General features: G+C 40.2%; 1 protein-coding gene across 1 annotated transcript in view; it reads left to right on the top strand.

The window, feature by feature from the left end:
* exo1 (exonuclease 1) overlaps nt 1-25,589 on the top strand; it is a 33,081-nt gene extending 7,492 nt beyond the window's left edge. Inside the window, exons 3-14 of the mRNA XM_039738829.1 lie at nt 2,030-2,149; nt 2,264-2,387; nt 5,631-5,768; nt 6,162-6,374; nt 7,183-7,370; nt 8,345-8,441; nt 11,798-12,020; nt 12,202-12,469; nt 14,936-15,503; nt 18,033-18,125; nt 20,353-20,549; nt 25,040-25,589. Of these exons, the coding sequence (XP_039594763.1) occupies nt 2,030-2,149; nt 2,264-2,387; nt 5,631-5,768; nt 6,162-6,374; nt 7,183-7,370; nt 8,345-8,441; nt 11,798-12,020; nt 12,202-12,469; nt 14,936-15,503; nt 18,033-18,125; nt 20,353-20,549; nt 25,040-25,187 (2,377 nt within the window). The 3' untranslated portion in view covers nt 25,188-25,589. The remainder of the gene's footprint in view (nt 1-2,029; nt 2,150-2,263; nt 2,388-5,630; nt 5,769-6,161; nt 6,375-7,182; nt 7,371-8,344; nt 8,442-11,797; nt 12,021-12,201; nt 12,470-14,935; nt 15,504-18,032; nt 18,126-20,352; nt 20,550-25,039) is intronic.
* The last annotated feature ends 1,999 nt before the right edge of the window (nt 25,590-27,588 follow it).

The raw sequence follows: 27,588 nt of genomic DNA, 5'->3' as shown, positions 1-27,588 counted from the left end.
TCAATAATTTACAATCAAGTACCTTAACTTGTATTTGATTATGTCCAGATGTAAATATGGGTCAGAATGAAGAGGAAGTTGAATCAGGTGAACAACGTCAATAATATTCAGTGTGAAACTAAACACAGTGGTTCAAACAGACTAAACAAGCTGCACCGAGAGACAGATTGGCACAGGGGTGGCCTACTGGCTCTGTGCACATCGACCTTTACAGATCTGGTGTGTTTGTGCATTCATTTCTTCCTCTTCATCATTCAGCATGTGCTCTAGTAGCTGCCTTCACTCATACATTTCTTTGTGCTAGTGCCAGTCTGTGGGTGGATTGGCTTGTCTACTTGACCCTTTACCTCCTGTATCCTTCACCCTCTCCTTTAGTCTTGTCTGATCTCTTTATCCTCCAACCAGAAGAGTGCCTCTTACTGCCATCTTCCAGACTGACTCTCTGGTTAACGGGTGTCCCAGGATTCCGTGTATATTTGCAGCTGAGATAAGAAGCCAGAGCTGCACCTTCAAGTGTTAGTCCTCTGTGGTTATGACCCTCCTGCCTTTCCCTTTATAGAACTGACTTGGTTGTTGTCCTTTTCTCTACATTCGTAGGAGAGTATTATCCATTAACACTCATGCTGCCCATTATGGAGGCACGTCACTCCCTGGCAGTGGTTATGTTGTTGTTCTGACAATAATGACGGAGGTTGTGGTAGCTATTGCCATATTTCCTCTTTTGTGTTAATTATTTTGTATTTTTTTGAGGGTGCCTCAAGAGCAGTTGTATTGTTTGAGGAAGTCGGGAGTGGCAGAGAAGTATGTAAGAGGTTTACAGGATATGAACGAGGGAAGTGTGACCGTGGTGAGGTCTGCGGTAGGAGTGACGGAGGTGGGATTACGTCAAGGATCGGCTCTGAGCCCTTTTTTATTTGCAATGGTGATGAACAGGTTGACAGACGAGATTAGACAGGAGTCCCCATGGACTGTGATGTTTGCTGATGACACTGTGATCTGTAGTGATAGTAGGGAGCAGGTCGAGGAGACCCTGGAGAGGTGGAGATCTGCTCTAGAGAGGAGAGGAATGAAGGTGAGTAGGACCACCAAGACAGAATACATGTGTGTTGAATGAGAGGGAGGTCAGTGGAATGGTGAGGATGCAGGGAGTAGAGTTGGTGAAGGTGGAGGAGTTTAAATACTTGGGATCAACAGTACAGAGTAATGAAGAGTGTGGAAGAGAAGTGAAGAAGAGAGTGCAGGCAGAGTGGAGTGGGTGGAGAAGAGTGTCAGGAGTGATTTGTGACAGACAGATACCAGCAAGAGTGAAAGGGAAGGTTTACAGGACGCTAGTGAGACCAGCTGTGTTATATGGGTTGGAGACGGTGGCACTGACCAGAAAGCAGGAGACAGAGCTGGAGGTGGCAGAGTTAAAGATGATAAGATTTGCATTGGGTGTGACGAGGATGGACAGGATTAGAAATGAAGACATTAGAGTGTGAGCTCAGGTTGGACGGTTGGGAAACAAAGTCAGAGAGGGGAGATTGTGTTGGTGTGGACATGTGCAGAGGAGAGATGATGGGTATATTGGGAGAAGGGTACTAAGGATAGAGCTGGCAGGCAAGGGGAGCAAAGGAAGGTCTAAGTGAAGGTTTATGGATGTGGTGAGAGAGGACATGCAGGTTATGGGGGTGACAGAGCAAAATGCAGAGGACAGGAAGATATGGAAGAAGATGATCTGCTGTGGCAACCCCTAACGGGAGCAACCAGAAGAAGAAGAAGATTTTTTTTGACCCCTTCAGGTGTCGCATTTTTCTAGGCAGAACTCCCATCAGTTTATCAAGGAATGTTTGCAGTGGTCTCAGAATTCAGGAGTTCACATTATTCCCAAAACCTTTTCAGATATTTAATCTGTATGGATATACAGTACAAGTGCCTGAATGAGCAGCGTAACTGTGATTTGCTTTCACCTCCCTTTTTTGTTTAACTTTTAATTGTTGTCTTGATTTGTAAAGACCTAAACTGGAAATCTGTTTTTGTTTTCTTTTAGGTATGTAACTTATTGCATGAAATTTGTTGACATGCTCCTCACATATGGAGTCAAACCCATTTTGGTATTTGATGGATGTAATCTGCCGTCAAAAAAAGAAGTGGAGAAAACGAGAAGAGAGTAAGTAAGAAGAGACCATTAAATCACTGTTTTCTTTTGTGATGGTGCTACACACGAAGTTGACATAAACCATTCAAAACCGGACAAGTAATTTTCTGTCTTTGTCTTTTGTAGACGACGACAAGCAAACCTGCAGAAAGGAAAGCAGCTGCTTAGAGAAGGAAAAGTTTCAGAAGCCCGTGAATGTTTTACGCGTTGTGTCAATATTACTCCTTCTATGGCCCACGAAGTTATTAAAGCAAGTTTGCACTTTTTATTTTTGCAATGTTGCACTATTTCTTACTATAAATGCAAATATACATTATAAATATTTAAACTATATTTTTAAAATGTTGCTAATGTACTGCTTTTAAATTTTACTATATGTTATAGGAAATGCTTAGAATACTTATTTTAAAAAAAAAAAAAAACTAGCTGTGTAAGCCCATGCTGTAAAAAGCCCGGGGTCCTAGAAACTACTGAAATCGTCAGAAAACAAAAACAAAAATAAAAATGTAAAGATGTTATGTACTGTAATTGAAAGGAACTACTCTGGGGGGTCTCTCTTTTAGGAGGTTTTGTTTTGTTGATGTGCTCACATCGCTCCTGTATTAGCGACTAAGCGACTGTCTTTCTTCGTAGGTTTCGTTTTGCCGACGTGCTCGCCTCGCTTGTGTATTAGCAACGGGAGGAAAAGTAAAAGGGATACCATTTTGTCCATGTGCTCGCCATGCTTCTGTAATGGCGGATAAGCGAGTGACCCTTTCTTCGGATGTTTCATTTTGCCGACGTGCTGGCCTCGTTTGCGTATCCTCGGAGGTAGAGCCCTTGCCCCGACTCCACCTCTCACTTCCGGCCCGGACAGACACACACACACACACTTCCACGCATAGACGTTTATATATAAGATATCCCAAAGGCTGCTGACACACGTAGCAGGCAGTGATTCCACTGTTTAATCAACGATTACAAGAAGGTCGAATGTCAGCACGTCGTATGTACATCTCAATCTCAATCTTAATCATTTACATAATCTTAATGAGTTGGAAGCAGGCGTGTCATGTGACATACCCTGTGACTTACTCCAATTAGTCCATGACTTGCTCCAATAAAATCCCTTTGACTTTAGTTGCAGGGGTGGGCTTGGTGTGCGTGAGAGCTGACAACCAATGAATGCTCATCTGAAAGTACAATTTGTTTAAGGCAGCAACAAGGCATGAAGAGTGGGGTGTTTTTTGGAAGTCACATACAGAAAAGTCCTGTTTTTTATGTGCCACAACAGAGTGGGAAACGGGTTGGGGGGGATTGAAGGGTTGAGACTGTGGCTGAACTCCCCATACTTGTTAACCCTGTGTAGAGCACTGGCTTTGTCAGGCAGCATGCTATTGCCTGAACTAAAAAGGGAAGAGCACGACTATGCTGGAAAGTCGGCACACATGCACAATCCAGAGTTGTTAAGTCATAAAAGTTGACATGGTCTGGAGCCGCGATTAATAACCGCAGTCAGCAAATCTGACGTACCCCTCAACTAAAAGCTGCACGATGTGACATTGGCTTTATGTGCTTGTTGAGCGAAGAGCAAGCATGCAGTCGTATCATGAGTGCTATTAGCCAGTTTCTTTTTTTTAACGAAAGTATTTTATTTTTTTTTTCTTTCCGGATAAGGATTATCACCGTTATTATTTTTTTAAATATCAATTTATATCTGCTCTATTTTTCAAATATATCCGGAATGTATCAAATTAATTGAACTTTTTAAAAGTTCATCTCTGATTCCAGCATTTCTAGGATGTCTTTTCAGAGATTTAAACACCAGATATTTCAATCTTTTAAAATTCTGCTGCCTCCACGTTTTGCTGCTTTCTTTGCAGCACTAAGAAAATGTTAAGAGTTGAGCCTAACGTGTATATGGAGAGTCACTCTGCCCAGGGCTGTTACCTGCCTCATGACCAGTGCTGCCAGGATAGGCTATGACTTTCTGCGGTCCTGATTTGAGAACATTCTGCTTTGTTACAGTATGTACATTCGCTCCAGACACTCCAGTTTGATTTCATTTTTTTTTAAGTCACTATCAGGATGAAGTTTGCACTTCCAATGTCTGAAATTCCTCCGAGTAGAGGTTGATTGATAACTGTACGAGGGGGAATCAAGCTAAAGTTGGAAAATGAGAATTATTAGAAAATGGAATGCACCTTAAGAAAACTGATGCTGTCATTTCTCAGTGTCGTCTCCACCCTTCTCAATGCACTTGTGCCACCCGCATGGAAGTGGCAGCAGAATAATCATCCTCATCCTCGCAGCCACGTGTGCACCCGAGTTATCATCGAACACTACATGCTGAGGGGTACGAAAGTCACCAGTGCAAGTTACTGTGACTTGCTGGAGACCAACGTGAAGCCTGCTCTTCGATCTGAGTGGCGGGGACTGCTGTCTCAAGGGGTCCTTTTGCTGCCCACTCACTGCTAAGAAACGCCAAGGCTTGTCTGGAGAAACTGAAGCTAACTGAGGTACTGCCACATCCTCCTTACTCAGCAGATTTGGCACCGTGTGATTTCCACCTTTTTTGGACAGCTAAAAAAAACATCTGGGTGGTCATCGATTCAAGACAGATGACGACTTGAAGAAAGTGGTGCATGCATGGTGGCGAGGACGACACAAAACCTTTTATTCTGCTGGCACTTCCAGGGAGGTGGCGCAAGTGCATTGAGAAGGGTGGAAACCACATTGAGAAATAACAGCATCAGTTCTAATAAATGCCATTTTGTAACTTTAGCTTGAATCCCCCTTGTATTTTGGACCACATAGGGAAACGTGAGGGTGTCAGTGAGACAGTGAGACCTGTGGTGGACTGGCATACCATGCTGGGCTGGTTTTTGCCTTCTGCTCCAGCTAACTACAACCCTAGGATGCAACAAAAAACCCAAAAATTAAAGTTTAAAATAATGGATGACGACCTGGGTTCACTTCCCGGGTTCTCCCTGCGTGGAGTTTGCATGTTCTCCCCGTGTCTGCGTGGGTTTCCTCCCACAGTCCAAAGACATGCAGGTTAGGTGAATTGGTGATCCTAAATTGTCCCTTGGTGTGTGCCTTGTGGTGGGATGGCACCCTGCCCAGGGTTTTGTTTCCTGCCTTGCACCCTGTGTTGGCTGGGATTGGCTCCAGCAGACCCCCGTGACCCTGTAGTTAGGATATAGCGGGTTGGATAATGGATGGATGGATAGATAATGGATGACTGAAAATTACTTAATCATATTTGTTTGGAAAGTGGTTTTGTGCTGTAAAATGGCTATTCACTTTTACTTCATCCATTTTGATTGACTGCAGTTTTTATTATTATTAACTCTTGTTGTTGTTGTGCAAATCACTCTGTTGTTGTTTTGACATGTACATTAATCTCCTAGAAATGTCATTATGTGTTAAATTATGGGAGGATACCTGTACAGCATTGTTCCCCATCAAGATGAATACCTGCTCACCTGTGTGTGTTGCCTTTTCCTGACAGGCAGCGAGAGCTCGTGGCGTTGACAGCATTGTTGCTCCCTATGAGGCTGATGCCCAGCTGGCCTTTCTAAACAAGAATGGGATTGCACAAGCAGTTATAACGGAGGACTCTGACCTTCTGGCCTTTGGCTGTAAAAAGGTATTTAAAAAAAATAAAAATAAAAAAGAAGCCACTTCTGTTTATGAGACATTAAGTGAGAAGGAAATTCTGCTGCGTTAACTTGTCTGAATTTGCAGCGTTTTAAATTCTGTGTCAGTTTAAGGGAAACACATTCTGATAAACATGGATGGGATTTTGGTAAATTATGACGAGGTTGTTATTGTCCAGGTGGGATAGAACAAATGTTTAATGTTTTACGAGTGAAAAGAGTTTGTATTTTGAAGATTTCCAATGACAATACACAGGTATATTTAGACTGAGAATAAAATGAGTGTCATGTTTTAAAAACAAACAGTTAATTTCCAAACCCTCTCATCAGTTTTGAAGGCTGCTTCGAACTATAAGTGCTGATCTATTTTCATTCTCCTTAAGGTCCTTTTGAAAATGGACAAGTACGGCAATGGCCTAGAGATTGACCAGGCTCATCTTGGGAGATGCAAACCACTTGGAGACACATTTACCGAAGAGAAGTTTCGATATATGTGCATCCTTTCTGGGTGTGACTACCTTCCTTCTATTCATGGAATTGGTTTGGCTAAAGCGTGCAAATTATTGAAAATGGCAAACAATCCAGATATTGCAAAGGTAAATGAAGTTGGGCTCCGATGTAAAATTATTGCTTTTAAATGCGAAAAACAAACTGCCGGATCATCCTATATGGAATCCTGGAATGCTATCAAGTTTATTGTCACGTGTCCATACTGTAATAAAATGAAATTTGTACTTTTATGCCTCCAGGGAATAGCTGGTAAAACTTAAAAAAAAATTATAAACATACATCTCGCACATATACTACTTTGTCCAATTCAGAGGGCCGGTGCCTATTCCAGCAGCACAGGTTTTAAGAGAGAAAATGTTCTTTCTGTGGAGTTTGCCACTGACCAGGCTTCTGCAGGATTTCAGAGACTTGCAGGCCACCTGCAGACTCCTTATAGACAAGGTGGTGTACAAACTCGTGACACTGGATCATTGACCCAGCAGCGCTAACTACTGTGCCACCGTACTGACCTACTTTAACTCATTTATAGATTAAAGTATATACAGTATAATGTATGAGATACTGTATAACAATATGCATTGTGTACAAAGAATCATGGTGACTCAGCTGGAAGGGCTTGCAGATCTTACCTGGCGTGAGTCTGATAAGAGCCACCTTTATAACATTTGCATGGTCTTCCTGCATTTAAACTGACTAACTTTGTTTTAATATTAACTCTAAACTGCCCTGGGCTGAATATGTTTGTGTGCCCCCTCTGACTAACAGTTGTCTTACCTTTTGCCTCTACATATCGGGTTAGGCATTGGCTCCCTGTTTTTCTGAGTCGGACTGAGTGGAAATGGCGGAATCAATAAAATGAAATAAAGTAAAATGCTTTTTCTTTTTTTCCTTCAGGTTATAAAGAAAATCGGGCAGTATCTAAAGATGAATGTGACAGTACCAGATGAATACATCGAAGGATTTAACAAGGCCAACAACACATTTTTATATCAACTGGTGTTTGATCCACTTTCCAGGAAGCTGGTGCCACTCAATCCTTACACAGACGACATTGACCCCAAATCTCTGGGCTATGCTGGCCAGTATCCTTTGTGATAAATATGAAAATCATTTATTCATTTCAAGAACTTCAGTAGTTAATTTGTGATTATTATTGCAAATTGAAAGTAAGTGGAATAAGTGCATAATGGCGCAGTGGTAGAGCTGCTGCCCCGCTGTTAGGAGACCCGAGTTCACTTCCCGGGTCCTCCCTGCGTGGAGTTTGCATGTTCTCCCCGTGTCTGCGTGGGTTTCCTCCCACAGTCCAAAGACATGCAGGTTAGGTGCATTGGCGATCCTAAATTGTCCCTAGTGGGTGCTAAGTGTATGCGTGTGCCCTGCCCGGGGTTTGTTTCCTGCCTTGCACCCTGTGTTGGCTGGGATTGGCTCCAGCAGACCCCCGTGACCCTCTAGTTAGGATATAGCGGCTTGGATAATGGATGGATGTAATACTGTAAGTGGAAAAAATCTTGAATTTCAACACATGCTTTGTTTTTGGTTAAATTGCTTAATTAATTGATCAATTAGTGAAACTGATTATTGATTCATGTATTGTCATCAGAAGTGAGTAAATTTCAAGTCATTTGGACAATAGGAAGTGGGGTTAAATATCGATAACAAGATTTGTACCACACAACAAACAGGTGAAGTTAATACAAGCTGGTAAAAAGACTTCAAAGGTAAAAGAGTATGCAAACAAAGTATACGTAAGATGCTGTTTCTGAACAGTGGACAATTCAAACCATATTAAACATCAAAGCTTAATGACCTGAAGGACTCTGTCTAACCTGCTTGCTGAACAATTGGGACCCTTTCAATTTCCTACAATGCTTTGCTTGTTCGATGCATCTTTCTAAAATTATGTTAATTTTCAGTGGTGTGTACTCTGCTCCCAGCCAGTTATCTAAAAGATTTTGTTTTCTTTGATTGTTGTTGCATGAATTTCAAAATAATGATAAAAATGTGCTTACCCTTTTATTATGAGTTGAACTTCTTTTCCTTAATTTGGTGATTCTAGTAATATTGGGGATAAGGCTGCTTTGCAGGTTGCTCTTGGAAATGTTGATGTTTCAAACATGGAAAGGATTGACAACTTCAACCCCGATACTGCACAGGTTAGATTTGAGATATTGGTTTTGATTAATAACCAAATGTAATGGATGTCCATCCAGTGCCAGCTCTCTTTTTGTTTCTGCTGCCTTTAACAAAACACGTAAACCTTCTGCTTTCAAGTGCCGTAGCTAATTCAAGAAACTTGTAGCTCTCTGATATCATGCGCTACTTTTAAATGTTTTTCCCCCAAACCTCTTGACGGCTGTTTGCCAGCTGAACAAATGCAATTTGCATTTCCAGACTGTGTCAATAGATACCATCCTGCAAATCTGTTCTGCATTATAAAATTCATACAAGCCTGTATATAATGTCTGGGGGTTCTCTGAATGGGATTGTGATCCACTTACATCCCTTTAAGTACACTGGTTAAGTAGAACTGTTTATAAAATGGGTTTAGGGCCTCTAATTTCATAGTCGTGTATTGGTTTTTACTCTGATGTTCTAAGAAAGTATAATGTGGGACCATTACAGTGGCCTGCCAAAGTATTCAAACCCTTTGAATGTCATGAAGACTTCAAAAGAATCTGTCGCACTATTTTTGAAAACTGCTGTCCAGAGGTGCCCTCCCACCAACCTACAGGATCTCTATAAATTCTGCCAAGACGAATGGGGAAGAATCTCTCCTGAATGATGTGCAAAACTGCTCTGTACTTGCACACCCAAAAGAATGAAGGCGGTTATTGCAACAAAGAGGTCCAAGACAAAGTAAGAGTGTGTCAGGTATACTATACTGTATGCAATACTCATGAATCATCATACATATGCATACTTAGGCAAACACTTTCTTCTTCTTCAGTTAAATATCCACAGAAAATTGTTTATTTTGAATTTGGAAATGTATTGTTACAGCAGAAGAGTTCACATTCAAAATACTGAATGAATAAATTGATGCACAAGCCTTTTGTTACGCAGAAGCCTATGATGACATTTATGGAGATTGAATACTTTTGCACGCCACTATACCATCTGCACAATATTTATAAGAAATATAATGTGGGACTCCTATATATGCCATCTGCATGATATTTATATAGTCCTGTTACTTGTGGGTTCAACTTTTACATATACGCCACATTTTAGGTAGCTCGGCCGGCCTGCCTCTCCCCTCAGATGACGCATTGCTCAAATGCAAAACATTGGCAGGTATTTCTTGGTGTGCCTGCACTCTTTGATCTGGTTGGCATCTTCCCATCCTTTCTTTCTGCTTCTGTCATCAGTGCATCAGTAATCTGAATTTAAAGACACTAAGTGATATGTGTTACTTTTTTTTATCTCTTTTGTTAATAATTAAGTTTTATGCACACAGGGCAAACATGATTGGGGAAACAGCAAACAACTGTTAAACAATGACTTCTTTGTTTTAAACTTTAGTACATCTTTAATTGCTTTCATCACTCTTGTCACAATGCAAGATTATAAATAAGACCGTGAAATGTGGACTTGTTTCCTTGATTTAGTTCATTAGAGAAATTAGTTTCCGTAGGATTATTTTTTTAATTTTTGGATTTACAGACTGTAATGTTATTTTGTTTAATGAACAGGCATAAAGCACCTGTTTGGCTTTTCCTTATGTCCTTTAAATTATAGACCAATTTTAAATCCTTTCATTCAGACGCATGCCAGCACTGTTCCACTACCATAGCAGAGCTCCACATTCATGCCCAACCACAGCCACTAGATGGCGCATGCATGCGCTTTTAAACTTTTTCGGCACTTGACCTGTGTGCAGTAAACAGTGCCACGCAACAACGATGGCGTGGTAGTGACACAAGTGAAGAGAAACGTTGAAAAGAAGCAAATGCTGCGGCTCAGCAATGGAGGGCAAGGCTTGAAGTTTTCACGGAAACACTGTCAATCTAGAAGTAATTTATTGAGACAAAGATTAATAGAAGTCATATGCCAGCGGCAGTGTCTACTTACAAATGGCGGTGGGGTAGCAAGCACAGGTGGGTCCATGTCCTCTGCACTGGATAAGTCTTAAGAGTTAGCCGACACCATTCCAAGTTCACCAATATAGTAAAACTGCCAGGGAGTCTTCGAGTTGTTTTTTTCATCCTGGGGAACACACCCAGCTAGTTAAAACATATAAACTTTTATTAAGGAGCATTATAGCCATTACACTTTTAATTTCTTGGAGTACTTCATTTATGTGCTCAACTTGCAACAGAGATAATTTATTTCCTGAAATTTATAAGCTTATTTCAGAAGAGTCCAATGATCTGCCACTTATTTAAGTATTAAATATTTGGTTTAATTCAAAATCCTTGATAATGCATTCTTCACCTTTTAACCTGAGTTAGCCCACCTTTCTTCAGTAATGTGGCACCTCGTTTTGCTGTACATTACTTTTGGGGACCTAATATACGAAACACAAGTCTGATGTAAACGGATGAAGTGCTATAGTTGTGTACCATCGTGTTGTTGGGATGACTCGACTGTTGCGACTGCATATTGTTGCTCATCTCTTGTTGCACTAGTAAAGGTGTGTGTGTATATGTATATAATATATATATATATATATATATATAATAATGTAATATAATAATAAATATATATATATATATATATATATATAATATAATAATATATACACACACACATCTCTCCATTAGGGGGCTTCGCTCGCATTGTGAAAGGTGGCCTGAATGCACGCTAAGGAGATGCGTGTTCTGCATGTCGATTATTTAAAAGCCTGTACAGAATCTGCTGCTGTTGTGCTGCATGATCTGCTGGTCGTGCTACGCATCAGTCATTTAAAAGCCTGTATAGCAGCTGTCCTTTTGTCTCACTTCCTTGTCTCGAGGTACGTTAGTGTCTCTGCGAAACTGTTAGTAAGTAGGGTGCGACATGCAAGTAGTCTCGCGGAACTTCAAAGTGTCTCTCCAAGATGATCGCGTCTCGACCCAAGATTTTTTGGTTCAGCCAATGTGCACAGATTTATAAATAATAATATAAAGTATCAAACATGCATAACATAATGCCTTTAAAACCCAGTCTTGTGGGGGGCTGGAGGTTCTCCTATCTGCCTTAGTCTGGTATGGGGCACCTCTACGATGGACTGACTCTCTCTCACACACACCCACATCAAGCCAGTTTAAAATTTCCAGTTATCCTGACAGACATCTTTGGCATGTGAGACATAAACTGTAGTGCCCAGAAGGAAACCTGTGAAAACTCCACATGGGAGTTTTCACAGCTTTCCTTCTGGGCACTACATTTTTTTTAACAGCAGTCCTGACTAGGAGAAACCATTTTGGGGGACCATGGTCTGTTAGGAATAAGTAGACAAGAATTTCATAGTTAACATTTGTGAGCCACGCTGTATAACCTTCTGGGATGTTTTTATTTATTCTTTTAGCTTGTGCAGCCAAAAAGCAAGACCTGGAATGAAAATAACGACAAAAAGTCCTCGGATCTCAGCATATGGAGCCGACAGTATTCTTGTTCAGATAATCTTATTTCAAAACCGGAGACCATGAGATTATCTGAGAAACCGTCTACGAGGGGGATAGAGAAGGTTATCAACACCAGAGCGTTAAAGCTTACAAACAGGAAGATCTTGGTAAAAAGGCCCAGAGAAGGTAGGATCTCAATATGGTGTCTGAAAAGTCTGCCCCTGATTGATTGTTATAGGGAAGTCATTTTTGTTTAGCATTTGTGATTCATTTGGGTTTAATAATATTATATAATGCTCTAGTGGATGGTTATAAAGACCAACAGATGAACATGCTAAATAATATTATTTTACTGCTCTCTCCACAGAAGAAACTGTTTCTGAGTCCGATCTTCTTTCCCAATATTGCTTCTCAACTCACAAAAAGGTAAAGAATGAACAGAGTGAGCCCTTGGGGAAACAGGAGGACCATCCTGTAGATACTTCTACCTCTACCTCTACCTCTGCCATTGTTAAAGATGATTCTCTGACTAAGCTGCCTGCTCCAGAGCCTAAGATTCGAAACAGATTTGCCACTATACTCCAGAGAAGAAATCGGGAGGAAGGGGAACCTTGTGTGGCAGGAATGCGGAGCAGGTTTGTCTCATATAATTAGATCATATCAGAGCAGAGTGGAGAGAATGACTCCTTTTTTAGCAGTGACCTGTTAAAACATGCGTTATTAAAATGGCTATTTTCAGCTATGACGTTAATCTGCATCCAGCCCTGCATGTAGGCCCTCCAACCTGCAGGGAAAAACCAGGCACTCCAGCCACCGTAAAAAAAAACTGGTTCCATTCCATCTGAACTGGTGTGGTGCTGAAGTGTCACCTGTCGCATGGCTGCACTCGGGTCCTAATCTGGGATCCTGAGTTGGTTTGTCATGTGGTGGGTGCGGCAATGTGCTGTATCGGCATCTGCTCCTAGCCTCCTCCTCTATTTTTATTTGCATTTATAGATTTCAGCTCAGATGAGTTCTTTTTGTTTTGTCAATTGGAAAAAAAGGGCTGCGATGTTTATTAGTAATAGCAGCCATACCACCTGCACTTCACAACAGGTCATCCACCTGAAGCTAAGCCTGTTTGGGCCCGGCCAGTACTTGAATGGGAGACCATCTAAGAAAAGCTTAGGTTGCTGCTGGAGAAAGTGTTGAGGCCAGCAGGGGGCGCTTACCCCGTGTTCTTAATGTGGATCCCGATGCCCCAATACAGTGATGGGGACACTGTGCTGTAAACATGGTGCCGTAATTCGGATGAGACAAAACTGAGCTGCTGACTCTCTGTGGTCATAAAAGATCCCTGGCCATCCTTTGTTAAGAGTAAGGTGTATCTCGATATCCTGGCTAAATTGCCCACTACAGCCTAGTCATTCTGGCCCCCTAATCATCTCCTGTCACTGATTGCCTCTCTCTGTCTCACCACTTCCTCACCTAACAGGTCATGTGTGGTGAGCATACTGGTGCAATAATGGCTGCACATTAATGGAGGCTGAAGTGGCTCCCCACTCATTAAGTGCTTTGAGTAGTGCGAAAACAACATTTATTTAAATAGCGCATTTTCATACAAATGATGTAGCTCAAAGTGCTTTACAGGATGAAGAAAGAGGAAAAAGTAAAAAAATAAAATTTGGCAATACTAGTTTAACATAGAATAAAAGTAAAGTCTGATGGACAGAAAAAACAAAAAAATCCAGACAGCTGTAGGAATAAAAACAAAATCTGCAGGGGTTCCAAGGCCGTGAGACCGCCCAGCCTCCTCTAGGCATTCTACCTAACATAAATGATCTGTAAAAGCGCTATATAAATGTAAATACGGTAATAATTATTATTATGTCTGGATGAACCTTACACATGTTAGATTTAATTGTGCTGATCACGGGGTCATCCAAACAAAACTCTCGGTGAAATGAGAATCAGAATTGACTAGAAATTTAGGGTCGGGATAAAATAATGGATCACCTCATAATTGGAGGAAGAAACAAAAATGTAATATCGGTTTGTGCTTTATATCGCCATCCTTGGGGAAAGAATTCTGTCTGTGGAGCACATAGTGATTGCTGTGAGAATCTGGAACAGTTGGTAAAATTTCTTGGTAGTCATAAAAATAAATGATAAAAGGCATACTTTGTAAAATCCTTTGCCTCAATGGATAGTGCCCGAGGTATGTCATTGCCCATATGACCACCATGCCGTCTAGTTTCATAGCAGTGTAACTCTGCATTTCAGCTAAGACACAGTTAAGGTATTCTTCTTCTTCTCTGACAACCTTCAGATGAGTCTGCATATAAAGCAAAAAGGAGATTAAAATGAATACCACTTATACAGCTCCGTTAAGGTCCAGAAATGCATCGCCTGCAATTTTGTGCCTGTTTCTTTATACATTTGGTGAGAGTGCTGTATGTCTTTAGTGAAGGTGGCTGGCTATGTGAACCTACGATAATAAGCCATTAAATAAAAAGAGACCACTCTGATATCTGTGATCTGGCCTGTTCATTTACTACTCATATACTCAATAGTGGGAGCAAATCATCATTTCTTGTTTTTACTATTGTTGTAATGGATACAGTCGCAAGAATTGTTTTGTTGAAGATTATTTGAGAAGATGTTCAACATTCTATTTATTGTTATGTTGTATGTCCCTACATTGATGGATTAAAGGGCAGAAGTCCACATGACCGTCCTCATCAGATTCTTCAATGAGAACCCTGAATACAATAAGGACTGATTGAGGTCATTGGCGTTAGGTAGAATGCCTAGAGGGGGCTGGCCAGGTGGTCTCTTGGCCTCGGAACCCCTTTTTTTTTCTCCAGCCGTCTGGAGTTTTTTTTTTTTTTTTTTCTGTCCTCCCTGGCCATCTGACCTTACTTTTATTCTATATTAGTGTTCCCTTATTTTAAATCTTATTTATTTTGTCTTTTTTCTCATTCTTCATCATGTAAAGGCATTTAGGGCTACATTGTTTATATGAAAATGTGCTATAGAAATAAATGTTGTTGTATTTCTGCAATTGGGCTAAATTGAGTTTCCACACAAATTATTTTTTTTTTCTTCTTGATACATTTTAGGTTTTTTTGCAACTTGAGTGCCCGTGGTGATTCTACAGGGAAACAAAGTAAAATATCGAAACTGGAAGAACAGGCAGTTGAGGACAAAAATGATTCCACTGAATCTCCTGACTTGTTGACTTTGATAGAACTTGAAAACAAAGACGCAGAAAGCAGTGTATCCGAACCCAAGGAATCCAGTCCTCCAGTCTCCCCGCCTTCCTGCCACTCATCACCTAGACAAAACACAAGCGTCTTTGGTTGGTCTGGAGATGTGTGTGAGAAATCCAAGTTGCATTGCTCTCCTGCTTTATTGGCACTGCAGCAGTTCCAGAGGTGTAAGGAGGGCACCTTCTATCGGGGCAGCCAGAGATCGGAGCAGTCTCCTTTCTTGAAACATTCAAACAACACGAGAAAGGATGATGGTCTGCAAATGAGTGAATCTGATGATGAGGATTTTGATATTCTTCATTACAACCGTAGAAGTTCTCTTTCTTCTGTCAAAGAGCCAATGTCCTCGCAGGGCAGTCTGGCCTCCAGTATGGAAATCACACTTTCACAGGCTTCTCAAAAAACGGCCAAAACAGATGTAAGCATTAAGGCGTTTTTTTTTTTCAAACAAATAATTCAATTGTGTTGGGCAAATTCACTTTTTATATTTGTATTCCAACCTTCACTTGGAGCATTTCTATGTATGTATGTCTCTAAAGCACTGACAGTAAGTTACCTAACCATGCCACATTTATATACATAAACGTACAAACTGCCTTTAACATACAACAGACTGAACAAATCATGACAATGTAAAGCCACATTAACATAAATCTAAAGAGGTCAATAGTACAGAATCGGAGAAGGAAATTTCAGCTAACCACCATCTTGAAGGATGGTTGGTTATGACGGTTGGATGACCTAGGCCAGCTGGCTTGCCTTACCCTTCTTGGACAGGCTACAAAAATGCTTAAAAGTTTAAATTGTTGGTGACAACACTATGCGTCAGCCGCTTTGCGTGTCTCTACTGCTCGTGTTTTGAAGGTGGGGGCTGAATGCACCCCAAGGAGATGCGATTGCACCTCCAAAACTGTCTCTTCAATGGCGATCCAATGGGAAACACACAGTTTTTTTGCTGCTGCCGTGCTGCGTGATCTGCATCTCGCATGACACACTTCTGTTATATCACCTATTAGGAGACGTTAATGCTGTCTGCAAGAATCCTGAGCTTTGAGAGAAGATTTGCTTCTCAGTAAGACAAAGAGCAGCAGGTATAAAGCCAAAGCTAAATCAGAAACGGCTTTAAAAAACAACAATGCTAATGTCCTGGAGCGACCGAGTCCGAGTCCAGATCTCAATCCAAATGAGGATTTGTGGCTGGGCGTGAAAAAGGCTGCTGTTCACTCACGATCACCATGACACCTGACAGGACTGGAGCAGTTTTTTGGTTTTTTTTTGTATAGACAAGGGGGCTTAGCCCCCTGCTCATTTCGCTCACCAATCCCCCGGCCTGCACTATGCTCCAGCCACTTCACGTCTCTACCGCTCGCGTGTGTGGATTCCACTTTCACCAAACAACAAATCTTTTAATTCTCACGGATACGGCTCTTCATTGGGAAGAAACACTACTTTTCCCTGATGGCAACACAAATTAGGTGATCTACAAGTCTCCGACTTAAAGTTTAAAGCCTTAAAATATCTACACACTTCTGTCATATCACCAGTGGCCATATATTCGGTCTCTTTTCACTTTTACCTTTTCTTCAATATCGCATTGCATTTTGATTCCGTGTTTGGAATTACAACGTGACAACGTAACGTATAACTAACTATCCGTGAGTGAATATCGTTTCTTTCTCTCTACAAGAAATGTGTCTGACATAACCACGCAGGACTTTTCCAAATCTCTATGCATAAGCTCTTGTCTCGCCTGGCTTCCGGCCCCAGGTGTGGTTACATCGCTTGGCACGAAGACTCGTCTCGCGGGACGTGAAAGTTTCTCTGAGACAATGGCGTCTCGTCTCCTTCCAAGATTTTTTTTTTTTTTTATAATAGAGAGATTTGCATTATCATTAAATCACCTTTTAAAAACGTGCTCAGAAGATGAAGAAATATTTCACTTAAACTATTCTGCAGATCTTTTCCCCAAATGCTGGTCGCTCACAGCAGAGTTATAAGAATTGGCTTCAGGAAGCGCATTTGATTTTACCGAGTCCTTTGATTTGCTTTGGAAATTTGGAGAATTGTTATCCATCCATTATCCAACCCACTATATCCTAACTACAGGGTCATGGGGGTCTGCTGGAGCCAATCCCAGCCAACACGGGTAAAGGTAATAAGCAGGACAGGAAATAGATTGATGGGCTGTAAAAATGTGGCCAATCTTTGAGTAGTTTTGTTTTAGGACTCCTGCGACATCACTGATGTATTTTATTAATTTTATATTACATTCTCATTCCTCTTGTGTTGCATGCTGGTCAGTAGGGGGGTCACGGTACTCGTTACAGTACTACTACTATTATTGCACTACTTTGGCCTTTATCTGTTCCCAGTTTACCAAATAATTATGCTTCCTATTCTGAGGGGGCTGAGGGAGGCACCAGCATACCCCCACTGTGTTTATTTAAAAAAACAAAATGGTGCCGCATGCGGGTCCATTTGTAGACTTGGTTAGAAAGTTGGAGCATTTTTATATTCTCTAGCCAACTGATCAAAGGGTTTATCTCAATTTGTTTATGACATATTTTTGTAACAGTCGTATTCAAAAACAACTGATAAGACTATAATTACATGCTTTTGTAGTGAACATATAAACATTTTTAATACCATTTAACAATATCATGTGGCTGAAATTTCTTTCATAGACCGTCAATTCAAGTGATGAAAAGCTTTATGTGTGCTCCTCTTAGCTATGTGAGTTTGTATAGTATATACTTTTTTTAATTGTAGATGTTTATACATTTTATATTTTACAGCAAGTTTTCGTATACCTTTTGAAGTTCTAGTTATTTTATTTTTTAAATATATGCACCTTAAATCGTAAAGCTGTTCCATGATTAGTTTCTTCACCTGCTCCTTATTCAAATCTCTAAGTTTTTATGAGCTGACTACATCATATCTTTCTCAGGATCTGAATTCTAGTCAGAAGTCGGATGCCAGTGAAAACTCCGCTCACTCTCCAGTTGGGGCTGAAAAGACTTCTAGTGTGGCAAAACTCAAGGTACGTTTTTGTACGAAATGATTAGTAAGTAAAAAGTATGCACAAGTCTTATATGATTTTTATACAATAAAGGCAACCCTTTAGTACATTTGCCATGGGCATTGTTTCACAAGATGAACATGTCCCTGTTATTTATCGCACCCTGATCACTCTAAAGCAGGGGTCTCCAACTCCAGACATGCAGAGCTACTGTGCCTGCAGGTTTTCATTCTAACTCTCTTCTTAATTAGTGACCAGTTTTTGCTGCTAATTAACTTTTTCCCCCATTATTTTAATTGACTTTTCTTGAGACTCTGACCACTGAATTAATTCTTCTTTCTTTAAACAGCACCTAAACATAAGTTTGATATGAAGTGAGCCAACAGTTGAGCAACTAAGTTGGGGCCTCAAACTCCAACCAACTTCACTTCATTCAGTTTCTTAATTTGAAGCCAATTCTCATTGCTAAATAAACCCGTTATTTAATTCCATGGCGCTAGCTGAGCAAATCGACATTACTGAGGCCTTCACCTTTCTTTATTTTCAGTTATTGTGTGATGGACGCAGGTTGTTGTTTATGTGTTGGTTCATTTTGTGTCTTAATAATGTTTGGTTGCTAATTAAGAAAAAACTAAATAATTAAGGATGCCAAGTCTTAAGTTGTGCATCAGTTAAAATTAAGGCAAAGAGCGAATTAGCAGCAAAATCTGGTCACTAATTAAGAAAAGGGTTTGAATGAAAACCGGCAGCCACAGTAGCTCTCCAGGACTGGAGTTGGAGACCCCAGCTCTAACGTGATAAGGTTCAAAATTACAAAGTGAAAATGCGCATTCTCACAATCTCAAGTAGATCTCTGTGCTAATCGGTAATCAAACCAGCCATTGACATTTAACACACATTTTGTACTGTACAGACTAGCCAAAATCATGTCACACAGTTCTTGGCATGTACAATTATTTATTTTTCAAAAACAATTTTGAAAGCAATGATGATGTAGGTTTTAACTTTTATTTATTTTATCACCTTTTATTTTATTCATAGCATGATAGTTTAAAAAAAAAAAAAATTGTGTACAGAAAAATATCTGACTGTATTGTAGTGGCGTCCCTGACAACTTCCACAGGGCGTTCCTGAACCTGTAAGTGGTCTGAGCCTGTATCTATGAAACTGACTTTGTGTGCCGAGTTAGACAAAAATAGAAACCAGGGGTTTGAGCAAGAGTTATGAGACTTGTGATACTTCATTGGAAAATGGCTCAAGAGTGGCCGCTGGTCTTCTGTGCTCGTTGGTCTATATTGTAAGCATGATGTTTTTAAGATGTTTTATTTAGTTTGAAATGCACAGTCATCCACCTTAATTGAAGGTTAAGTGTTTATCTGTATGTCCATCTGGTTCCTGATGTCTCTGTCATTCCAACAGATGGAGATCACAAGCATTGTGAGCCATAAAATGTATTGCATTTGTCATTCCAACAGATGGTACCATCACAAACTTTCACACTGTTTTCTGAATCCCATAGCTAGTCATAACATTTTTGTCAGCAAAACCCTCATATAGGGGCATCGCAGTTTAGATTCTGCTTGTGCATGATGTGAATTCAAGATTCGTATTAAATATCAGTGCTGGTCCAATGTTTAACTCAAAGGAACACTTTTGGTTTTCACCCACAGTGCCCAAATTTTGCAGTAAATAGTTGATGATCTGGAACTTTGAAATTCATATGATCTGGTTTTACTGTTGTTATTTCTTATTTTTTACTTAGGATGTAATGGTGAAGTTTATGGATTTTTGTTCCATATTTCCCCCCTAAGATTTTGTATAGCACACAGTACATGACAAACATACATAATTACATAATGAAACTTTCTAAGACTTGCTTAAATCCAGGACAGGGGACAAGGAATCAATCCCGGAGGAGGTGCCATTCCATCACGGGGTCCACACACACCCACACACCAAATGTGGGCTAAGGATGTAGGAGGAAAACTGGAATACCTGGGCATGGGAGGAATGGGAATTCGAATGGGAATTTGACCGATTGCATAGCTGATCCATGAGGCAGCATTGGTTGTTTGAAAATTAGACACCAGTTTACCTAGCAAGCTTGTTTTCAGAATGAGACATAATAGAGAAAGTAAAGCCACTTTTATTTATTTTTAGGACTGTTGACTGACTCCATCATCTTTTTCCCCTCAAGAATTTTGCTCTGCCTTTGAAATTCTAGTAAAGCTTTCTGTTCACATTCCAGGCACCTGGATTGCAGAGAGTCAGCCCAGGAGCCATTCCATCATCACATAAAAGTAAAACTCTGGGCCCAGCTAGAGCCAGTGGCCTCAGTAAAAAGGCGTCTGCACTACAAAAGAAGAAATCATTAACCAATGATGAGAATCGCCCCAGCCTGCAGATTACAATCAACCACCTGTGGAAAAAATTTGAATATAAAAAGTAAGTATTAATAGTAACAACTGACTTACACCACTTCATAGTCAAAATGGCTGAGGAGGGGCTCAGCCTGAAGGTAAACCGTCTCAAAGGATACGAGGATTGGCAAGCTGTGTTGGGCTTAGTGGCCTGTTCTTGTCAAAAAGCTCCTAACTTTTTCTTACTTTTGTAAAAATAAGAAAGGAAAAAAAATCTGTGATGTTTGCATTGTTTGTGTATTTATGTATATGTATATATACACATATATATATATATATATATATATATATATACACACAGTGGGTACGGAAAGTATTCAGACCCCCTTCAATTTTTCACTCTTTATATTGCAGCCATTTGCTAAAATCATTTCAATTAATGTTTTCTCTCATTAATGTACACACAGCACCCCATATTGACAGACAAAAAAAAGAATTTTTGAAATTGTTGCAGATTTATTAAAAAAGAAAAACTGAACTATCACCTGGTCCTAAGTATTCAGACCCTTTGCTCAGTATTTAGTAGAAGCACCCTTTTGAGCTCATACAGCCATGAGTCTTCTTGGGAAAGATGCAACAAGTTTTTCACACCTGGATTTGGGGATCCTCTGCCATTCCTCCTTGCAGATCCTCTCCAGTTCTGTCAAGTTGGATGGTAAACGTTGGTGGACAGCCATTTTTAGGTCTCTCCAGAGATGCTCAATTGGGTTTAAGTCAGGGCTCTGGCTGGGCCATTCAAGAACAGTCACAGAGTTGTTGTGAAGCCACTCCTTCGTTATTTTAGCTGTGTGCTTAGGGTCATTGTCTTGTTGGAAGGGAAACCTTCGGCCCAGTCTGAGATCCTTAGCACTCTGGAGAAGGTTTTGTCCAGGATATCCCTGTACTTGGCCGCATTCATCTTTCTCTCGATTGCAACCAGTCGTCCTGTCTCTGCAGCTGAAAAACACCCCCACAGCATGATGCTGCCACCGCCATACTTCACTGTGGGGACTGTATTGGACAAGTGATGAGCAGTGCCTGGTTGTCTCCACCCATACCGCTTAGAATTAAGGCCAAAAAGTTCTATCTTGGAGTATGCTAAAAGATACCTGAAGGACTCTGAGATGGTGAGAAATAAGATTCTCTGGTCTGATGAGACCAAGATAGAACTTTTATATATATATATATAATATAATATAATTTGCCAGTCGGCATACAGTCAGATGGGGACTCGGACAACGGATGCTATGAATGTAATTACTCCGATCTCCAGGCTGTCAAATAAATGAACCAAACGCCGTGGCGCAGCGTAAAGGGGCTTTGTCTCTGACGCTGACATCTGAGTTTCGATCCCCACGAGGGGTGCAGTGGAGTGTATTCTTCTGATGACCCCAAATAAGGGTGAAACATGTGGCGTGTACTCTTTGCATTATTTCACAGTAAACTATGCAAAATAAATATATATATATATATATATATATATATACACAGTGGTGTGAAAAACTATTTGCCCCCTTCCTGATTTCTTATTCTTTTGCATGTTTGTCACACAAAATGTTTCTGATCATCAAACACATTTAACCATTAGTCAAATATAACACAAGTAAACACAAAAGGCAGTTTTTAAATGATGGTTTTTATTATTTAGGGAGAAAAATATCCAAACCTACATGGCCCTGTGTGAAAAAGTAATTGCCCCCTTGTTAAAAAATAACCTAACTGTGGTGTATCACACCTGAGTTCAATTTCCGTAGCCACCCCCAGGCCTGATTACTGCCACACCTGTTTCAATCAAGTAATCACTTAAATAGGAGCTGCCTGACACAGAGAAGTAGACCAAAAGCACCTCAAAAGCTAGACATGATGCCAAGATCCAAAGAAATTCAGGAACAAATGAGAACAGAAGTAATTGAGATCTATCAGTCTGGTAAAGGTTATAAAGCCATTTCTAAAGCTTTGCGACTCCAGCGAACCACAGTGAGAGCCATTATCCACAAATGACAAAAACATGGAACAGTGGTGAACCTTCCCAGGAGTGGCCGGCCAACCAAAATTACCCCAAGAGCACAGAAACGACTCATCTGAGAGGTCACAAAAGACCCCAGGACAACGTCTAAAGAACTGCAGGCCTCACTTGCCTCAATTAAGGTCAGTGTTCACGACTCCACCATAAGAAAGAGACTGGGCAAAACGGCCTGCATGGCAGATTTCCAAGATGCAAATCACTGTTAAGCAAAAAGAACATTAGGGCTCGTCTCAATTTTGCTAAGAAACATCTCAATGATTGCCAAGATTTTTGGGAAAATACCTTGTGGACTGATGAGACAAAAGTTTAACTTTTTGGAAGGCAAATGTCCAATTACATTTGGCGTAAAAGGAACACAGCATTTCAGAAAAAGAACATCATACCAACAGTAAAATATGGTGGTGGTAGTGTGATGGTCTGGGGTTGCTTTGCTGCTTCAGGACCTGGAAGACTTGCTGTGATAGATGGAACCATGAATTCTACTGTCTACCAAAAAATCCTGAAGGAGAATGTCCGGCCATCTGTTCGTCAACTCAAGCTGAAGCGACCTTGGGTGCTGCAACAGGACAATGATCCAAAACACACCAGCAAATCCACCTCTGAATGGCTGAAGAAAAACAAAATGAAGACTTTGGAGTGGCCTAGTCAAAGTCCTGACCTGAGTCCAATTGAGATGCTATGGCTTGACCTTAAAAAGGCGGTTCATGCTAGAAAACCCTCAAATAAAGCTGAATTACAACAATTCTGCAAAGATGAGTGGGCCAAAATTCCTCCAGAGCTGTAAAGACTCATTGCAAGTTATCAAACGCTTGATTGCAGTTATTGCTGCTAAGGGTGGCCCAACCAGTTATTAGGTTCAGGGGGCAATTACTTTTTCACACAGGGCCATGTAGGTTTGGATTTTTTTCTCCCTAAATAATAAAACCATCATTTAAAAACTGCATTTTGTGTTTACTTGTGTTATATTTGACTAATGGTTAAATGTGTTTGATGATCAGAAACATTTTGTGTGACAAACATCCAAAAGAATAAGAAATCAGGAAGGGGGCAAATAGTTTTTCACACCACTGTATATATATATATACACACATACACACACATACTCTAGATACAAGTAGTGTTAGCTCTGTTTTGGCAATGGAAAATTCATGTTATGTTTCTTGATACTGTGTCACATTTTCTCAGCTGGTAGCCAAAGTCTGTATAGTTTTCAGACCTTTTGGTTTAAAAGTTTCCTTTTTTTCATTTTAAATTCAAGACAAAATTGAACAGCAGTTGAAAGCGTCCTGAATCTTATAATTGCACTAATCTTTCCAGTAGGTGGTGATGTTTAACCAAACATTTTAAAAACCAGTGGAGCTGAAGCTTCATTTATACTCGACCATGTTTTAATTATCGGACACTTCCTTCCTGTTTGGCAGTGAATCTGAACTTACTTTGCAGTTTTCTTAAGTAAATACTGTAGATCTCAGGGGTCTAAACAGTTGATCCTGGACAGCTGTAGTGGCTGCAAGTTTTTGCACCAACCCAGTGTCTTGCTGTAATGAGAATTCAATTATTGCTGTTGATACACGTTATTACTCAAGCAGCATTTTTCTGCTTCATTGTAGTGGCCTCACTTGTTCAGATTCCCCAACTTTCACTTCTAGTTTTAGTCTTAAACCGCTGCATTCACTGTTTTAGTGGCCTCTTGTTAGCAAGAAGATGCAAATAACAAAGGAGCCAGCAGTTCTCATTTGGAAGATATCATTGGAAAGGAATAAAATCTGTGATATACAAATGACCTGACATGGCCGAATAAAAACACTTAACAAGCCGTAAAATTAAGTAAGACCTGTTAGGGTAAGGACTGGTGTTTAGTTAAATAATCGAGTTGGAACGAAACACCTGCAGCCACTGCGACATTCTAGAACTGACTTTACAGACCCCTGTTCTGTCTGATCTCTTAATTCAGACAGCTTGCACAAAAATAATCTTATCAGCCAACAGCTAAAGTCAAGGTTTTGAGTGGTGATTACTGAAATAATATTTTATTTGTTGTTTATTGAAGTGCCACAGTTTGTGTGAGAATTATATTTCATCAAGAACGATGAATACAAATGGTTTTAAGCCCCTATTTATTGAAATGTGCTTAGAGGCAGCTCTGTTTCTCCTTATGTAATACAAAAGTTCATAAAACTTATGCCTGTGTTTATAAAAGGGTTCAAGACAAACATCTTGACTTCTGACCTAAATCTTTCTATTAAAGGTCATCAATAAATCATGGGAAATCCCCTCAAACGATGATGTGCAAGAGTTGGCTGGGTAATATCTATAAATACAATCCTGTATGACTAATATACACATTAAATTCTAAATTTATTATGCACAGTAATAATACATGTCTGAGTTGTAATCACTTCCTGAGGGCTGTGCATGATGCAAACTATCATTTAAAATATGGTTATGATGACACTTCATGTCCATATTGGTTGTGCGTCTAATGCTCAATGTATATTTTGTACCTGCAGAGAAAAAGAAAAAATCGCCTCACCAAAAAAATCCAAACCCATGTCTCCAGTTAAGGACAACATCCCAGCCCTCACTCCAGAAACCGATAAGGATATCTTCAACAATCCAGAGTGCCGAGATGTTCAGAGAGCCATTTTCTGCTCGTAGTGTTGGTAACGAATACAAGCCAGGATGAGTGGTTGTGCTTTTCACTGAAGATCTTGAGCAGTGGTTAAGTTTTTGCTTTTCCACCTGGAAATTAAGAATGCAAGTTTAGTCCTATCTGTGTTTACATCAGAGCTGCAGGTAATGGCAGATTAATTTTATCTGTAAATAGAGCTATAAAGATATTTGCTTTTTTTTGTATTAGAAATGAACTGTTTTTGCAAGCATTATGAAAATAAAATGTGTACAGTAAGCAAGAGTTACTTCAGTACATTTCGTTAATACTGTATATAATATACACACAAATACTTAACAGTAGTCAAAGTACCTGGCATTGCCCGGGTATTTTTGTATAATGGGTTAAGGTAAGAAAGCAAGTATTGATGTGTTTGGTTTTTAAAATTTAAGCCTTTTGTTATTGTCTCATTTGTCACCCACACTACCCCTCTATCAATGTCTTTGCTCTCATGAGTCGAGAATTTGTTCCTTTTGTGTTTAGTTGGACTCCATAATTGTGGTCATTTCTTGCAGAGTGTCAACCGTCAGCATTACGTCTTTGTATTTTGCAGTCTGACCTCGCATTCATAAACTTGGATGGCTTGTTGAACAATTTCATTCATAGACTGTGGAAAGTATCTACAGTAGAGGGGCTAGGTGGGGAAACTGGAGTTCACAGGCATCACTGCAGGTCTCCATATTATTGTAGGAGACGGCACCAGTGGCGGTAATTGGTAATGTTATAAAGATGATTCAAAGTTGGTTCATTCAATGTTGACTTAACATTTTGGCATCAAAGACAAAAATGTTAAGTGGCTCGTCATAAAATGAACTTGAATGATGTCTACCATCAAGAAGATTAAGAGGTGACCTGATTGAAGTGTTTAAAATTATGAAGGGAATTGGTCCAGTGGATCGAGACGGTGACTTCAAAATGATTTCATCAAGAACACGGCGACTCAGCTGGAAACTTGTGAAGGGTAAATTTCACACAAACATTAGGAAGTTTTTCTTTACACAAAGAACGATAGACACTTGGAATAAGCGACCAAGTAGTGAGGTAGACAGTAAGATGTTAGGAACTTTCAAAACTCGACTTGATGTTTTTTTTGGAAGAAATAAGTGGAGAGGACTGGTGAGCTTTGTTGGGCTGAATGGCCTGTTCTCGTCCAGAGTGTTCTAATCAGTAAAACCTACTAACCCCGTTCTCGGTTGTTGTCTTTCTACCATCTTCTGAACTTTTTAAGACATGTAAGATTTTGCTTTGATAGGAAACGCTGTCTCATCAGTTTGTTTCAGAGCTATTGTCACGTGTATGCAGTGCAATGCAAATTCTGTCTGCATATTTGGCCAACATGGGTGGTGGTGAGCGAAACGGCAGAGTTTCCTTTAACACAGTTTTGTGAATCTGATGCTTAATTTCTTTTTGTATGCAATTTTGTAAAACCTACTAAACAGGATATTTTTAGAGTTTGGGGTGGTGAAGGAAAGGAACATTACTCCTTAAAGGTTTGGCAACGCCTTGCACCCCTTTTGGACAGAAACAGCATGGCGAAATGCAGCTTACAGTGACACACTCTTAGACAAAAGCTGTAATCCAGCAAGATAATGAAATGTTGAGGCAAAACTGTTGTATCTGCAGTCTTAGATGACAACTCACATTGGTTGGTAAAAATAGCTTTGTGAGTGTGGATAACCGTGTCCTCCCGTCAACTCCAGAGCATCCCTGCTGCCCGATGGGAATTGTAGTCCTCTTTGTTGGTGCTGGTTTTTGGGTTGGCCCCATCATTATAGCCCTCTCTCTGATATGCCATATATTTTAGGTTGAAACAATGGCATTGCACATCACAATTTTGTAAAAAATCGGTACAGCTCTTTTTGTGTGATTGGTAAACACGCAAGCAGATTACAATTGTATTTTAATAAAGAGAGAGCCATTAACTGGGCTAACAAGATCATAATGCAATCATTTATTGACCATGTGAATAAACTTTGATCCAAATATCAAAGACGGATCAAATACCTGCAGGCGTACTTCTCATAACTGCTGGTTGGCAGAAATCGATGCTTTTCCTAATGACAGTTCTTATATTGTAAGCCACTAGGAGGCTTCACCTCCTGCTCGCTTTGCTTGCCAACCCCCCACGCCCTGCACTATACGCCAGCCACTTTGCGTCTCTGTCACTCGCGTTGTGAAGAGGGGGGCTGAATGTACCCTAAGGAGACACGGTCGCTCCTCTGAAACCCCCTCTTAAACGGCGATACAATGGAAAACAAATATAGCTTTTTTTTTTTTTTTAAACCTCCTCTTTGCTCGATTGACTTCTGGCTTGCTGCTGCTGCCGTGCCACGTGATCTGCATCTCACATGGCGCTTCGAACAATTAAAAGCCTGTACAGCAGCTGTC

Source organism: Polypterus senegalus, chromosome 16 (genome assembly GCF_016835505.1).
Source record: "Polypterus senegalus isolate Bchr_013 chromosome 16, ASM1683550v1, whole genome shotgun sequence".
NCBI lineage: Eukaryota > Metazoa > Chordata > Cladistia > Polypteriformes > Polypteridae > Polypterus > Polypterus senegalus.
This window is presented reverse-complemented; position numbering and strand designations above follow the sequence as displayed.